The sequence below is a fragment of the Electrona antarctica genome (genome assembly GCF_951216825.1).
Source record: "Electrona antarctica genome assembly, chromosome: 7".
NCBI classification, from domain to species: Eukaryota; Metazoa; Chordata; class Actinopteri; order Myctophiformes; family Myctophidae; genus Electrona; species Electrona antarctica.
Genome location: NC_136812.1, coordinates 56,812,631 through 56,829,166, shown reverse-complemented (window position 1 = coordinate 56,829,166; position 16,536 = coordinate 56,812,631). Strand labels below are relative to the sequence as shown.

The 16,536-nt window shown below is 43.5% G+C and overlaps 1 protein-coding gene across 1 annotated transcript; it reads left to right on the top strand.

Moving 5' to 3' along the window:
- Positions 1 to 4,077: 4,077 nt before the first annotated feature.
- LOC306927007 (uncharacterized protein) lies at positions 4,078 to 14,625 on the top strand. Its single transcript, XM_079506581.1, has 5 exons — positions 4,078 to 4,130; positions 10,206 to 10,358; positions 10,909 to 11,196; positions 11,898 to 13,454; positions 13,685 to 14,625. Exons 2-4 carry the CDS (start codon positions 10,238 to 10,240, stop codon positions 12,641 to 12,643), a joined length of 1,155 nt encoding a protein of 384 aa, XP_079362707.1. The 5' UTR covers positions 4,078 to 4,130; positions 10,206 to 10,237; the 3' UTR covers positions 12,644 to 13,454; positions 13,685 to 14,625.
- Positions 14,626 to 16,536: the final 1,911 nt, after the last annotated feature.

The following is a 16,536-nucleotide window of genomic DNA, read 5'->3' as shown; positions in this document are numbered from 1 at the left end:
GGTGCCGGAGATTAGCTGATAACGGAAGGACGGACGGAAGGACACACACACACACACACACGCGGACGGACGGAGTGCAAAACATACTCTCTCCCCATGCCTTCGGCCTGGTGGAGACAAATATATACATTAGTTTCCAGTTTGTCTCCTGTCGTCTCAAGCACGGTGAAGCTATTTGGAGATTATTTTGCTAGATCTCAAGGAGTCATGTTACCCATGCACCATCTATTCACCCCGGAAAGAGATTCATTGAGATTGTTCTTGGATAATAAACTCTTGTATGGAAGATGCGATCATGTGGAGTATATCTGCCCTTAACTTGGGGTATAGCTATCATTGTGTTTGAACAGAGCCGTTACCAAGAGGGCACTTACTCCTTGCATTAATATACCTTTTCTTGTGCTTGGCCACAGTAACCTAATTCAATTTACACCTAGCACTAACAAGCGTTTTGGGTGATCAGATTGCAATCCGAATGCTTTCCATGAGTTATTGGGTGCGTTTATAGCTGTGCCTTCAAGTGGCCAAGCACAAGCTGATTACTTCAGTAGGCTACGCCTCATGTGTGAAAAATAGGACTGACTCCGGAGCTATGGCTTCAGCTCTGCTCATGTCCTGCTTCAGCATGGCTTGAGCGATGCATGTGCGGGTAGTGCAGGAGTAGGCAATCTTAGGCACGGGTGCCAAACATGTAGCCTGGCTAATAAGCCAGACCGAATCAGCCGTTGGCAAAAGAAATTGCCTGCCGGCGGATTACGGTCTGGAGAGGCTCAATTGTACGCCCATTTCCTACACCAGAGAACTGGTGTGGCCAATCGGGACACGGTATGCAATAATATGGGCGGGCTTTGGTACAGTGACGTTCAATGCTTGAGACCTTTGACTGACAGTAGCTCTGACCAATTGCGTCAAAGAGAAAATGTTTGAACCCGCCCCCCCTGGAAATAAGATCCATACACAGCATATCCAGACTCAAATACAACACGACAGTGTGATTTGAGTCTGGCTTATTAGCCAGGCTACCAAACATGGGCACAGAGGGTGATCACTGACAGACTGGCATATGTGTGAGAGAGGATTTTTTGGGTTTTAAAATAATTTAAAAAAATGCAGTCAGTTAAATTAAGTCCACTCCCCTCACATCTGTATGGAAATTTCATCCTGAACATAAGTCTACTATATGCATTCATATTCTGAACCCCAAGGGAGTCTGGGAGAGTTCTGAGAGTTAAGGAACATTCCTTCCTTCGCTATTCAGTTATTCATGGATAATCAAAACCTGCCAGAGATCTTTCATTTTTATGTCATTTAAATGTTATGTGGCACGCTGACTATGAACAAAATAAAAACACAGCAAAAAGGTTGCCATGGCTAGTGTGAATGCATTCATTGGTTAACGCCTAATTGAAACTTCAAGGTTTTAGTGTATGCTCTTCTTCGGTGAGTGGAGTGGAACGGTGCTCAAGGTACTCACTTCTGGAGACAGCACATTGAGGACGAACTCAATCCTATTGTGGAAACGATGTATTGTGGGAGTGGTGTCTAAGAGACTGGACATGTATAATAACAATGTTGCAGACTGCTCATCGTCGCTAGGTCGCTAGTCCTCAGGACTATACCATACCAGACCATTGCGTGGCACATCTATGCACGGAATGTCTATGTTCACAGGCTTCTGTGTGCGGCCTAGAGGAGCAACTGAGCATGTGCAACACCACTTCTTACACCATGGTGTAAGAGGTGTCCTTTGGGAAACCGGCCCAATATCTGTGAAAATATTCAGTATTATTTTGACACCGATCCGATACCGATATGGCATTTTTATGGCCGATATGGCTGATATGCTACCGATTATATCATGCATCTCTATAAAAATGCATTAACAGGTTGTAGAATGGGTACAGTCCAAAAATACAGGTCAATACAAATACTGCTAAGAGGATAAAACTAGAAAAAGCACTAAGACTTGTTTACATCAGGATCCTCCATTTTCAAATCATCAAGAAATCTGAATATGTCTACAGAAGGATACAGAAGAAAAGAGGGAATGGAAAGAGCTGGATTAGCTGGAGTAAGAATAACGGGAATATAGAGGGTATGCGCGTGACATCATCATCAAACATCAGTGATCTCCATATATGGGCTTAATTGCGACAGCAGGTCATCAGGTATCTTCATCACTGATGATGTCTCGAGACCTGGGCACCCCGGGCTTTCCCATGTATGGGGATTTTGAGTGATATACTGATGGACAGGAAATGCACAATTCCATAGTTAACTGCGACCTTTGGTCGCAACAATTCCTATATGCTGCATAGGATTATTGATTTGCACATTTGAAAACAACAAATTATACCCAACATATTGGGTTGTGCAAGTGAGATTTAATAAACCCTGTGGGGTTTACAAGGTTAAATATCTCCCCTCATTTAACAAAAAAGAAATTACAAATAAATCATAAAACGTAAATGATTTGGCAACATAATAATACAACAATGGATACACAGTAGGCCTATAATGAAAGAAAAATATTTGTAGGAAAAAAGGAAGTGTGTGTGTGTGTGTGTGTGTGTGTGTGTGTGTGTGTGTGTGTGTGTGTGTGTGTGTGTGTGTGTGTGTGTGTGTGTGTGTGTGTGTGTGTGGAAGAGTGGAAAACATTGAATTGTTAGATTTTATTCAACAAAATAATGGCTTCTAAGCTTCTATTTAAAATAAAATTATTTAGTGAAGTTAGACTTTGATGAGATCACACTGTTCCATAGCTGCTCCCCACTGTATTACATTATACCATGGCTCCCCCTAGTGACGGTTTATGTTACGTGCATCGTATGCTCCAGCAGCGCTAGTGCGCATGTGCACAACCTATGTGTGTTCGTCTGACTGTTGACACTTTCATTAATATACAAAGAAAACTAAAACGTGTCGTTTGAAAACAGTGTCGTCGTTAAGTAGCTCAACCCCTGTAACACAGCAGGTAAGATGAGCTGATTCACTACGTGTTATTACTCTATTTACCTTTTATACTATATACTCGTATTTTAAGATGGAACATATGGCTCGTATTTCTCTCATATCTGCTTGTTTGTTATACATGTGATCCTAAACAACCAGTAGCCTAGTTAATACTAGCAGCGGTAATACTAATATTGCAACTTGCTCCTCCAAGGGAGCGATAGCTCTCTTGGCTACGTGGCTTGTTGCCTGCCTGCTCTGTTGATTTGGAGATCGTGTTCGATCCAGCTCAGGGTATTAAACGTTACAATTGTTTGGTTGCATCATCACTACGTTACATTAGGTTATGGTTACATTAATTATGATGTAACTTACATCAGTGTGTTGTAGTATTGCAGTGGATAGACGGATAGTACAATATGAGGAAAATGCACAGTATTATGTAGAAAAGCACAAGTCAATACAAAAACTACTACTTTGAGGACGAAACCATGAAAAGCACTGAGACTTGTTTACATCAGGGTCCTCCATTTTCAATTCATCAGGACATTTAAAGACAGCCTACAGATATACACTCTTATGCAAAACAGGAAATCATCATAAACATATACAGTTAAAGAAAGTAAAAAGGGAAAAAATCTACAGTATCAAAAAGGGGGGGATGACTTAGCCGCAATTTGCAACTCTAGATTTTTTTTATAATGGGATGAATCTAGAGTTGCAATACCCTCCATTGACTCCCCACTCATCATTTTGCGTTTGCGATCTGCTTGTCTTAAACAACGTTAAACTCACCAACATTGCAGCTGTAGTCCAAGCTTGAATTATTCTCTTTCAATCTGCCGAGCTTGTTTTTCATAAAAATCCCCCGTAGACATGTTATGAGCTACTTTCTGTCAAGAAATTCTGTGCAAGTGATTATTTTTCTAAGTGCTGGAGTTTGGAAGCGCTCGTCGGAAGTCACTGAACGTCCCTGCATGCATCTGTTTCGCATTTGCACATAATGCAGGAGGCAGCAGCGCGACCCCTTAATACAAACGAGCGCTTCCAAACTCCAACATTTCTTCTTCTTGACAGAAAGTATCTCATAACATGTCTACGGGGGATTTTTATGAAAAACAAGCTCGGCAGATTGAGAATAGAGAATAATTCAAGCTTGGACTACAGCTGCAATGTTGGTGAGTTTAACGTCGTTTAAGACAAGCAGATCGCAAACGCAAAATGATGAGTGGGGAGTCAATGGAGGGTATTGCAACTCTAGATTCATCCCATTATAAAAAAATCTAGAGTTGCAAATTGCGGCTAGGGATGACTTAGATTTTTTTACGGGGGCCAGTTTCGAATTGCAGCTGCCCGTATAAAGTGCTCTTTGAGAGCGGTTTTAAAGGAGTCTATAGCAGGGATTTGCATGTTTTAATGGCTGTTGGTAGGGCGTTCCTCATTTTAGTGGCATATATGATCGAAATTAATTTAATCCCTGTTTGTGCCGAATCTGGGTTGCATGTGGTTTGTTGTGATTGCAGTGATGTAAATAGGTTTTCAATGTAACGAGTCCCGGGATGCAGGCATGGTCTTTTAGATGAGTCCCAGCCTAGGGACATTTTAAGAGTCCCACTTCAACGACGTTAGGAGTCATTTTGCCATTTTTACAAATTGCAGCATTTAACTCCCATTTCATTTTATATGGTTATAATGTGGTTATATTCATGTAGAAAACAGAAGAAGAAATGATTATTCGAACTAAAGCTAGCAAAATAAACTAGAATAAAAAACAGTACAGTAGTGCATCCCGTGGATGCATAGGTTGTTGTTTTATTGCGTCCCTTAACTATAAACTGTGTTTTGGGATGCAAAATGCACCCTATTTTAATCTCTGGATTGTGGACTTTGTTGACATTAAGGAAGTATTTAGACAGGTACATGGTATCTTAAGGTGTAGCAATCTTGTAGACCAGGCCCAAGTTGCTGTACTGGGCAGGGGTGAGGTGGGTTCTGGGAGTGAGGCCAAGTAGTAGCCTGACCAGTTTGTTTTGGGAAGTCTGGAGCCTTGTTTTAAGAGCCTTTGAGGTACTGTGGTACCTAGCCCCTTTTGGGACCCTTGGTTACCTTTTCTGAATTTTGGACGGCGGTACCCTAGGGTCCCTCCAATGTTATTCCACTCTCCATTACATAGGACGCAGCTTCACCACTGTCTGTTCACGGAGACCCGCACGGTCGCTTGAGTGTTGGTGAGATGTTTCAAATATGCATACAGCAGTAGTAGGAGACAGCGGGAACGTGTGCGAAGCGGCGTTTATCGGCGTTGCCGTGAAGTATTTTTATTAAGTTTTGGCTTCTCTAAAATTCTCTCTTCCTCACTTCCCATGTCCCGCCTCCCAAGACACAACAGCATTAAAATCATCCAGCCTGTACGCGGTCGGCCAATCAGAGGCAGTAACTAGGACGTGCAGCTAGCCAGTCGTGGTGCGGGAGGCGGGACATGGGAAGTGAGGAAGAGAGAATTTCAGAGAAGCCAAAACTTCAAAAAAATACTCAACGGCAACGCCGATTAACGCCGCTTCGCACACGTTCCCGCTGTCTCCTACTGCTGCTGTATGCATATTTGAAACATCTCACCAACACTCAAGCGACCGCGCGGGTCTCTGTGAACAGACAGTGGTAAAGCTGCGTCCTATGGAGAGTGGAATAACTTTGGAGGTACCCTTGGGTACCGCTGTCCAAAATTCAGAAAAGGTAACCGAGGTCCCGAAAGGGGCTATGTGGTACCAAGAGGTGCATGCAGTCTAAGAAACCTTGTACGAGGGCTCCTGTTAGGGTCTTCAAGGTTTTTTTGTTGACAGGGGGGGAGTTTTTATCACAGGAAAGATTTGCCTCCAGAATGGAACTTCATTAGCAGTAATGTGCTTTTGTTTACTAGTAGGGCTGTATTTTAATGACGTCATGCGCACATCACGTGCACACTCAGCTCAGTGCTAGTTGAGAAATACTGTATTCAATAAGCTATGTGATGTAAAACCAGTTATTCTAATGTAATTACGGTATATTTCTTATTATTCAGTTGCATTGTTAATTTTGTTTCAATTAATTATTTTCCTTTTAGTTTTATATACAATCCCTTTGCATAGGCTACTCACCCATACATAAGTCACACAACTTGTCTTTACTTGAATGTCTATTTTACTACTTTTTAAGATTAGCCCTACAAGATTACAACATCACTTCAACATCAAAACAGTGGCTTTAAAACAATCACAAGAACTTCCAACGACGGTCAAGGATAACCATGTAGCCTACAGAAAGAAATGTTGGATGTAGGTTATACTAATGTATAGCCTACATCCAACATTCATTATAATGAAATGATTTTTGGACAGAATCTGCATGAGTAATATCAAAAAATGCACACGGACGGAGTGCAAAACAACAGTGCAAAACAACATTTCAAGAACAATGGAGGGGGATGCATGGCTATCCAGAATGGCATTTCCAGAACAAACTGGTTCTAAATGTTCTAATATGAGAAATAAGGTAAAATAAACATGGAGTGCAATGGCTAAACTGGTTCTAAATGTTCTAATATGAGAAATAAACATGGGTCGAGATATCCACACTTCTGGGCGAGATATCCACGCTTTGGGGACGAGCTATCCACGGCTTTGGGGTGACCGTTCTTCACTTTTCGAAATTTCGGGGCGACCGTTCTTCACTTTTCGCGGAGGCGAGTTGGAAAAGGGGCGACCGTACCTGTTACCGATATCTGCATACAGTAAGCAGCAGAATATAGGCCAGCTACCTGCATGGCTGTTTATACAGTGTAACTGCATGAGGGCATGAGAACATCGGGTAATGTTATGCAAAGCATAACAAAGCAGCCAGGTAGACGGCATCACTGCTTTGTTCAAGGTATTACTTTTGACCGCGCTGTCAGCATGCAGCAGCATTTTGCGTCCGAGCATAGACATGGTAACGCCCCGCCTGCTTCTGATTGGCCTACCGACACTGCCCGTCTTGACTGTCCTCCGAGACGCGAGGTTAGTTCGTGATGGGAAATAATACAAGAAAATGACAGCTTGGCACGTATGACAGAATGCAGCCTATTTTTGTAGAAGAGGCATAAAGTGTTAGTGTTGATTATCGTGTATTAATCTAATCATAGTAAACTAATACTATTATACTAAAACAAAATAATAATGAAAAATATACTACTTTTTACAGTACAATAATGTTTCAAGTTTATACATACTGTGACGGACACAAGTGGGAGACGGAGACAGTGGAGGTGTGCAGCCTCTTTTATTTATGAGTGGAAATCATATAGCAGTCCAGGGAATGGCAACATAAATCACAGTCCGTTGGCCACACGGTGGCGTCAATGGCCCCTCGACGGTATCTGCAGGTGCGAGATAGAAGTTAATATCTAACAAATCCTCCTCTTCGGGGCTAAACACTGTCTCCCGGCCCGAGGCCACTCTGGCGGTGACAGTGAGGTACAATAAACAGGATTCTCTTCTCTTCGGCCCTCTAGGTTCTACGGCAAACAACGGTCCACCGGCGAGTCCGGGTGAGTACAGGTAGGTGGGTTAACATAGAATAACACAGTTTGTTAGCTACGTCCTCTTCTCCCTGCCGGGTCCCCGGGACAGGTGTTGTGTCGCTCAGGTATGATGATAACACAGGTGTGCTTCCCGCTTCAGCCCAAAGGGTCTCGCCAGCCTCCCCATCCGTGGCAATATATAGCCTGAGCGGAGTCTTCGCCTTTAACGGCTCCTCTTGACTCGTCAGGTAAATGATATGTGAACAGTGGTAAGGTCTCTCTTACGACCTTGTTTTAGGCGGCGTCGGTCCGAGGTGGCAAGGGGTCCCCGCTGTCTCTCTCTCTCACTAGCGGCAGGGGACCGAGGAGTGGGTGGCGTCCTCTTCCGCCTCTCTTCCACCTCGCTTCTCCGTGTCCGGCTCCGATCCTAGAAACCTGTCAGATAGAGTGGCGATGAGGACATGCATACAAAGCGATATAACAGTGGGGCGCGTGTATGGGAAACATAGTGTCGCTTACCACCCGAAGTCGTGGTGAACCAGCAGCTCCTGCGCTCAGAGTGAGAGCGGCTTTTATACTCGGCCTGATGTCGTGCGGCTGGCGGCGAATGCTCGCGGCATCATTTCCTTCTGGCCTAGTATGAGATTCGGCAAATACACCTGGCCTATCACCTGCCCGAGTGGGCGTCTCACGCTCTGAGGTGCGTTGCGACAGACAGTGTGGCTGGTCACCATGGCAACGCGCTCACTATAACGGGGTTTTCCTACTGAGATCCCACAATACAAATAAATTACACAATAATCAACACAAACACTTTATTTAGAACACACCCAAATCAAATCATATTATGGCACGCATGTTCAATCAAAGTTTGCCTCTTCTACAACAATAAAACTTACAGTTCTCTTGTATCATACCCTACTTGTATTATTTTCCACCACGGAGTAACCTCGCATCAGACTATCCAGCATGGCTATATCCACCTCAGTGGACAGTCAAAACGGGCAGTGTCAGTAGTTAAGCGTCAAGCTGTTTTTCCAAAACACGCAACATCTCTTCTCCCACCAACGTCATGTGTTAATTTATGGACAGCCGTACAGACTCCATTTGACTCATTTTACCTCCTCTATGAGATATTTTCCACCAAGCTCCCTGTTCCCAGGCTGGGACCGAGAGGCTACTCTATTCTGTTCTGTCTTCGAGCGACTGCTGCTGGCTCCTCAAAATAAATAAACAACAGCATACGGATACGCTAACTTTAACTTCCGGGTCAACATGTGCTCAATGTTCAATCAATTATTACATCAAAGCAAACGGCATAAACAATATTAGTTTGCCTCTTCTACAAAAATAAAAGGTCCAAGTTACAGTTCTCTTGCATCATACCGTACTTATTTCCCACCACGGAGTAACCTCGCATCAGACTATCCAGCATAGCTATATCCACCTCGGAGGACAGTCAAGGCGGCCAGTGTCGGTAGGCCAATCAGAGGCAGGCGGGGCGTGTTACCATGTCTATGTTCTGACGCAAAATAGATTCACACGCACCGCCAACGTGCATTGTCGCGCACACGCATAGCCTACATACAGCTCCTTTGAATAGTATTTGGGGGGCGTTGCGGGCAGCTTCAGAACTAGTGCAGCCCTAGCGCTAGCTCACTGCTGCTAATAAGGTAATTTGATCTTTTTGTGTGATATTGTCACCCACTTTAAATGCCCTTGCTGAGATTACCATTTGATCCAAAGAGAATGGATGCAGTTGTTCCCAGGTGTTTGTCAGCGAGCCAGGTGCAGATTCTACCGAGTTCAGAGCTGAGGGCCTTTTCAAGCTGCAAACGTAGTTTGTAAATGAGCAGGATTTGTACTCTGTCCACTGTAATGTTAACACATCTTAGTCAATCTTATTTTTAAATTATATATTTTTTGACTTTCGACTTTCGACACCATTTTAACAAATCTCATGATTGAATGATTGAATATTTTATCAGACAATATAACGATGCAAACGGTGCAAGGTGCAGTCAAGCATTTGGTCCAAAAGGATTCTTGTTTCCATCCGCCTACAACAGAAATTGAAACATCTAAAAAACATGGAATCTATGTACAGGTTGGGGCCGAAGTAAGTCGGAGATGGGATAACGAGATGGGGGTGATCACCTCTCCCTTTGACCTAACCTGACTGTACACAGTCTGGGCTAGATCTGAACTAAACATCTCACTGAGCTTAACATAATGGATGTGCTTAAGAAAGACGCAGGAGTGCAAAGCACCAACGAGCTGGCCAGATGTGTATAGAGAGAGAGAGAGAGAGAGAGAGAGAGAGAGACTTTTAGGGAGCGGCAATAGAGGGTGTTCATAGCAAGACAAAATAAAGAGCATCATTGTGAAAAAATATATTCTTTAAAAAATATAAATGTGTGAAGTAAAAAAGTAATTCATTGAGCAATGTGGAAAAATAAAAATAGATTTTGTTTCCACAGGCCAGTGAGTGCTCTTTGAGAAAGGTTTTGAAGGAGTCTAGGGATCCACATGTCTTAATGATTGTTGGTAAATCATGCTTACTTGTGAACCGTTACAATTTAGAACGTTAAAAACAGATTGGATACTTTCACGTTATTCACTTTACACACCATTGTTCCTTGTGTAAAATGTTGGAGAGTTGGGCTAACACCACTAGGTGTCCAGTTATTAAAGTCCTTCCTTATTCACTTGATTTCAGACCAGTGTGTGGAGTCCAGACTGCAGGTGAAGATGACCTCTCCAGACTCAGCCATGGACATTTCTATTAATCAGGGACCTGAAGACATTTCTATTAAACAGGAACCTGAAGACATTTCTGTTACACAGGAATATGAAGACCACCCACACCTCAGTACGTTTCATGTGCTCTTCCTTTCTTTAATAATATAGCGAGCCAACGACGCATTGTGAGCTTGTAGATTGGCTATACACTGTGCTTCCCTGCAGCGGATTGCGGGTGGTTGCGGATATATAAATTGGATTAATTAATTAATGCGGTCGGATAAAAGGCGGATTATAAATATGCACAGATTCGGGTGACAAAAAAGCTCATCTGCAGGTCTCTAGCGTCCACTAAGGAAAGTAGGCTTTCTAATTACACAAGCCGTCTTTGTATTGGTGAGTAGGTACAACGTTCTTTTTATTTACGCTACAGACGAGAGAGGCTGGTCTGCATTTATGCGAGCCCCGGAAGTCATCGGTAACATAGCTCTAAATGCAACGGCATTAGAGCTATGGACCAGAGCTAATGGCTTCTGATGAACACAATTGACAAAACCATACTGTAACAAAGCTGAATACTGCAACTGTATAAAGTACAAAGTCACAAATAAATCAATAAACATTTGACAATGAGCCTCTGGAATCCAGTGTTGACCATCATGTTATGTTTCTGCTCCTAGACATCCTGCACATGGTTGTGTGTAAAGAGGAGGTTTCTCCTGAACAGGAGTGGAACCCCATACTGCTCCAGGAGGACCCAGGGCCTCCACACATTCTAGAGGAACAGGATGAGCTTAAAGAAGAACAGGAGGAAGATAAACCTTTTGGGTCAACGTTGACATTATTTGCAGTGAAAAGTGAAGATAGCGATGAAGATATTTCTTCCCACTGCTCTGAAGTTGAAGTTGAACTTGAATCCGACACTGAAGTCACTGAAGACAGTGATGATTGGGAGGAGACCAGTGGAGGTCAGTCAGTGTTAAACACAGGCACAAGAACTACATGTGTGGGTGTTACGTTCTCCAAACAAAGTATGAAAGAATGGCTGTGGCTCAGATTGGAGACCTCAACATAAGGAATAACAAAAAAATGAGTCAAGCACAATTCATTGTTAAAGTTAGGTACCAAAGTAGAACTCAGGCAGGCCACCCCCCATGGGGACGTAGAAGCCCCCCCCCCCCCCCCCCCCCCAACCAACCAAAAAGACAGTTCTAAACTAAATGCTAATAACAAAAAGTTTGACTGCCGGCCATCTCCAGGCCAAACTGAAATAACAACTAAATAAAGCTAACAGAAAGAAAAGGCTAACTAAAGGATTATGGTTGGATTGGAGCTCTTGCTGTGTCTGTGTCTGACTGCACACTGAGTTGGACTGGCTTGTATAGTAGAGAACTGTGGCAGGTGATAATTGGGGAGCCTGCTGCAGGTGTGCCAGTCTGGGTGTGTCAGTCTGAGTGGAGAGGAGAGACAATGGGGATTAGGCACAGACAATGATCGAGTGAGTGAGTGAGTGATGTCATGGCCACACGCAACAGTGGGAACACTGGAAATTTGGCATGAATGAAAATAGAGACATGATGAATAGAAAATAAATATGAATTTCTCTCTCTCTCTCTCTCTCTCTCTCTCTCTCTCTCTCTCTCTCTCTCTCTCTCTCTCTCTCTCTCAGGAGTGAGGTCCCAGTCTCCCCAGACTCAGTCCTTCTCCTGTACAGGGTGTTCAAACTCCTACACATCTCAGGTCTTCCTGCAAAGACACGTCAGGAGGAGTCACAATGACATCTACTGCCAAATGCTGAGGAATGGACAGATCATCTCAGCAGCCTGTCAGCAAATCACCAGCTCTGTAACCAGCCAGAAACAAGGAGACACTGACAAATTGAGACCTTACAGTCATCAACAGATTACTAAGACGTTCCACTGTAAACATTGTAACAAGAGTTTCAGTAAGTCATGTCACCTGAAGACACACCAGTATGTCCACACTGGAGAAAAACCTTTCCACTGTAAACATTGTAACAAGAGTTTCAGTATTTCAGCTCACCTGAAGAGACACCAGCATGTCCACACTGGAGAAAAACCATTCCAATGTAAACATTGTGACAAGAGTTTCAGTGTGTCAGGTTCCCTGAAGAATCACCAGCGTGTCCACACTGGCGAAAAACCTTTCCATTGTCAATATTGTGACAAAAGTTTCAAGCAGTCAGGTGTTCTGACAATACACCAGCGTGTCCACACTGGAGAAAAACCTTTCCACTGTAAACATTGTGACAAGAGCTTCAGTCAGTCATGTGACCTGAAGAATCACCAGCGTATCCACACTGGCGAAAAACCTTTCCAATGTAAACATTGTAACAAGAGCTTCAGTCGGTCAGGTTCACTGAAGAATCACCAGCAGCGTGTCCACATCGTGTAAACAGTGTGACAAAAGTTTAAATAACTCTGTTCACTTGCTAAGACACCATTGCATTCACACCATGGGGTAAAAAAAAAGTTTCCACTATAAATGAGCTCACTGGGAGGATCAGATTAAACAGCTATATGTTTTTACAGAGGTCGAAGACAAATATTATGGACTTCTCCTATATTTCAAACCAAATATGGATAAATTATCCTTCTACAGCAAGGCCACCCAGACCTGAAATGCCATGACCCCCTCCCTTGAAAAATGTGGATCACTTACATCTTTTAAAACAGTCCTGAAAATCCACCTTTCAGCAGGCCCAAGGGAGAGGGAATGATCACCCTCCCACTCTGTACATAGTACTCTGTACATAGTGTTTTTTTCCTGTAATGATGTTATTGATGATATTGATTTTTTGTTGAGGGGCGCTAGCCCTCCTATGCCCAACTTTGTCTGTTTGAACACAGACACGATGATTTGATTGGCTGATCACCCCATAGCGATGATTTGATTGGCTGATGAACATATTGAGGATAAAAAGTGAGGGCAGAAAAGTGAAGATCCCAAAAGTGATTGGCCGGAATGACATTTGTGATGATTTGATTGGCTGAGCACGGAATGTGATGTATGATGATGTATGATGATAACAGCGTCCCTCCCTTCACACAATTATGATTTGAGGGGCGCTAGCCCCTCCTATAGCGTGTGAAAACGTGTATGTCACCAAGAGGGGGGCGGCGTCTGAAGAGCTAGGGACGGCCCTCTCGTGGGCATTCAATTCTAGCCCACATCACTCAGAATAGAGTGACGGTGGTATGTTTTTGTAAATATTGAACTCGTTCTTGGCGACAACATAGTGAACCAACACCAGGATGGATAGAAAGAACGTCGGGCCCAAATACATTACAAGGACAAGGAAAATGTTGTGAACAAACACGGCTGTGCTTAGATACTTTGTTAAACGTGCACCGTACAGCCGAGATCCAAGCCATTCTACGTCTTTTTGTAAACTCGTCAATCTGGGTTCCTTGATGCTGTCTCCATGCTGGAAAGCTGAACATCTAATTCCGTTTTCTGGCTCATTTCCTCGACGCGACCTGCTGTGGCACTTATTTACTGAGAAAGTCTGCACCATTGTGAGGTCAGTTTAAAAAAAGAACGTATACAAGCACACGGATAGTCGCTCAATGTAAACAAACCAGACAAGCCAGCAAGTATGGTGGCCGCTACCACGTGACACATATGTTGACGCCCCCTCCAGGAGTTTTGGTACACCCTATATACAGCTTTATTGTTTGTCTTTCAACAATGTTTGTTTACGAAAACGCCATAGACAATGAAGAGAAATTTTAATTTTGTTTTGAGGAGTAAAACAAACATTAGCACCCATTGCTTGCCTTAAACAAACATTATGTTGTAATTGATGTTGTAAGATGATAAGAGCGCCCCTCACTTCACACGGGTGTGATTTGTTATTCTTCATGTCTATGAATTGATTACATAGGGTCTAAATGGAAACACGACCGCAAGGATTTTCTTTTTTTTGTGCTATCCCTTTTGGAATAAGTGTTTGTCTGGACTCTGTTGCTGTTTTTGAGTGGTGCAACCACTCCATTACACAGCTACAGTATGTGTGTCCCTGGGTCTGTCTGTCTGTCCAAGCACGAAAATAGCTTGGTTGGTAACTGTCATTTCTCCACCGTTTCGGACGTGGGGCGGTTTGCCGGAACCGGGCCAGCCCCCTGGCCGCATTCCTGGGGGTCTGGATGTTCCAGGGACCCCCACACGTTAACTGTCATTTTCCGGACGCCGGGCGGCTCACTGTAACCGGGCCAGCCCCCTGGGCACGTTCCTGGTGGTCTGGATGTTCCAGGGACCCCCAAATGGTAACTGTCATTTCTCGACCTCTTCGGACGTGGGGCGGCTCGCCGGAAACGCCCCGCCCCCCTGGCCGCATTTCTGGGGGCCTGGATGTTCCAGTGACCCCCGGGGACCCCCACACGGTAACAGTCATTTCTCGACCGTTTCAGACGCGGGGCGGCTCGCCGGAAACGGCCCGGCCCCCTGGGCACGTTCCTGGTGGTCTGGATGTTTTCCGGGGACCCCCACAGAAATTAAGTTGAACCACCTCTTTATGGTTGATCAGGCTACTACTTGACTACATGATCATGATTAAAGGTGAAGTGAGACTTATAGTTATAACTAATTATAACTAATAGTTCATACTGCTTTTGTGCTTTTTAATATGTTATGATTATTGTTATAAAATGAACATGTAGTTCTTATATGCAGATTATAATACATTATAGACATGCATGTGTAGCAAGTTAACAGTACATTATTCATTGCTTGATCACCCACCTGTGGAGAGGGAATAATCTTTGCTGGTGGAATGTCAACACAAGAGCCAACATTGGTGGACCGGTCAGCTGGCTGAAATTAACTCTGTAGTGAGTGGCAAATTGGTATGCCCGGATCATGAATTTATTTCCATGTTCATTTCTCTGATGTTTGGCATGTGTGAGCAAAAACAATGTAAAATTGTTTAGAAGGTATGAGTAAAATGTTTAACAGTATAACTGTATTTTCAGTTGCAAATACATTAACATAGGAAATTATTTTGCAGTACCTGCACATTGTCAAAGGACAGTGAATAAGCATTTTCACGAGCGGCAGCGGGACCTCTGTGTTGCCTCCATCTATTTGCTGTTTTCTATAATTACATGAGATATTCACAGGCTGTCTGTGGCTTAGTTGTTGGAGCTCATTGCTTTGTGATTGTAAGGCCTTGAAAGGAAGTGTTTGGGGTAAAAGCATTAACTACCATTTATAGACGTACCTGCACTTCCGCTTTCCAAAGTTTGACCGTCTTGTCATGTTCCACACGCAGTCTGTCCAAATGTCCTTGCTGAGTTTTTGCTCTGGCTGATGCCAAGGTTGTTCATGGTGATAAGTTTTCCCTGAGCAACCTTGTCTCCACATGTCCAAAGATATTGCAGCTTGGACTAAGTTCATCTTAAAGGAGCGGGTGAACATTATAATAGAGAAAACTAGTCCCATCCTCTTGGTCACAAGGGCTGTGGCTTCCTCTGTGGTCATCCTTCTATAAAGACTAAAAATAAAGCAAAATAAAATACAAAAAAAAGCTGTACAGGCAGGCAAGCGATAGCAGATTGATTTTGTTCAATATACCATGTGTGCTCATATGTGATCATGTGCTGTTGGTTTATCTTCTTTGGCTGTGGAAACATGCCATCGTTGGCTCTGCTTTTATCTCAACCCAGTCTGTGGACTTGTTCCACGAGAAACCACCCAGGGATTCCCTGGAAAGTTTCCAAGTTGTCCATCTGCATCTGACTGCAACTGCTTCACCTGAAAGTCATTCATATAGGAATACATGTGTCAATGCACTGTTTGATTGGTGTTAAATATAATTAAACAATATTATGTACTTCTGGGTTTGGGTATTGGGTTAAATGGAACAATACAAATATGCATTTCTCATAGTTATTGTCTCAGTGACAACTTTGTACATTGCAGTTTTTGCCTTGGGCAGCATAATTCATGTTCATATGACTTGTTTGTACCGTATTTTCTTCAGATCTGCAATAATCTTTGCTACTCGACCAAGCCTTGGTTTTGTGTGTAGGCCTACTTCAGAGCTAGGTGTCCCATCAGCTGGTCCTCTTGGCCTTGATTGCGCTGGATTAGGTGTCCCCTCACCCATTCCTCTTGGGCATGATTGCTCTGGGCTTGATTGCTCAATCGCAGACCTCTGGGGAGTTATTTTAGGGCTTTGTGCAAGACTCTGCCTTTTGGCTGCAGGCAAACTGTTTGAAGTCCTTCAACAAGGTGGCTTGGTCACCTTGTTGAATTGTTTAACACAATTGATACATAAAAAAACT

Bases quoted from the DNA above. Each gene is read 5' to 3' on its own strand.
- LOC306927007 (XM_079506581.1), top strand. From the start codon at position 10,238: ATGACCTCTCCAGACTCAGCCATGGACATTTCTATTAATCAGGGACCT. The intron at 10,359-10,908 runs GTACGTTTCATG...TTCTGCTCCTAG, and splicing joins TGAAGACCACCCACACCTCA to ACATCCTGCACATGGTTGTG. The intron at 11,197-11,897 runs GTCAGTCAGTGT...TCTCTCTCTCAG, and splicing joins TTGGGAGGAGACCAGTGGAG to GAGTGAGGTCCCAGTCTCCC.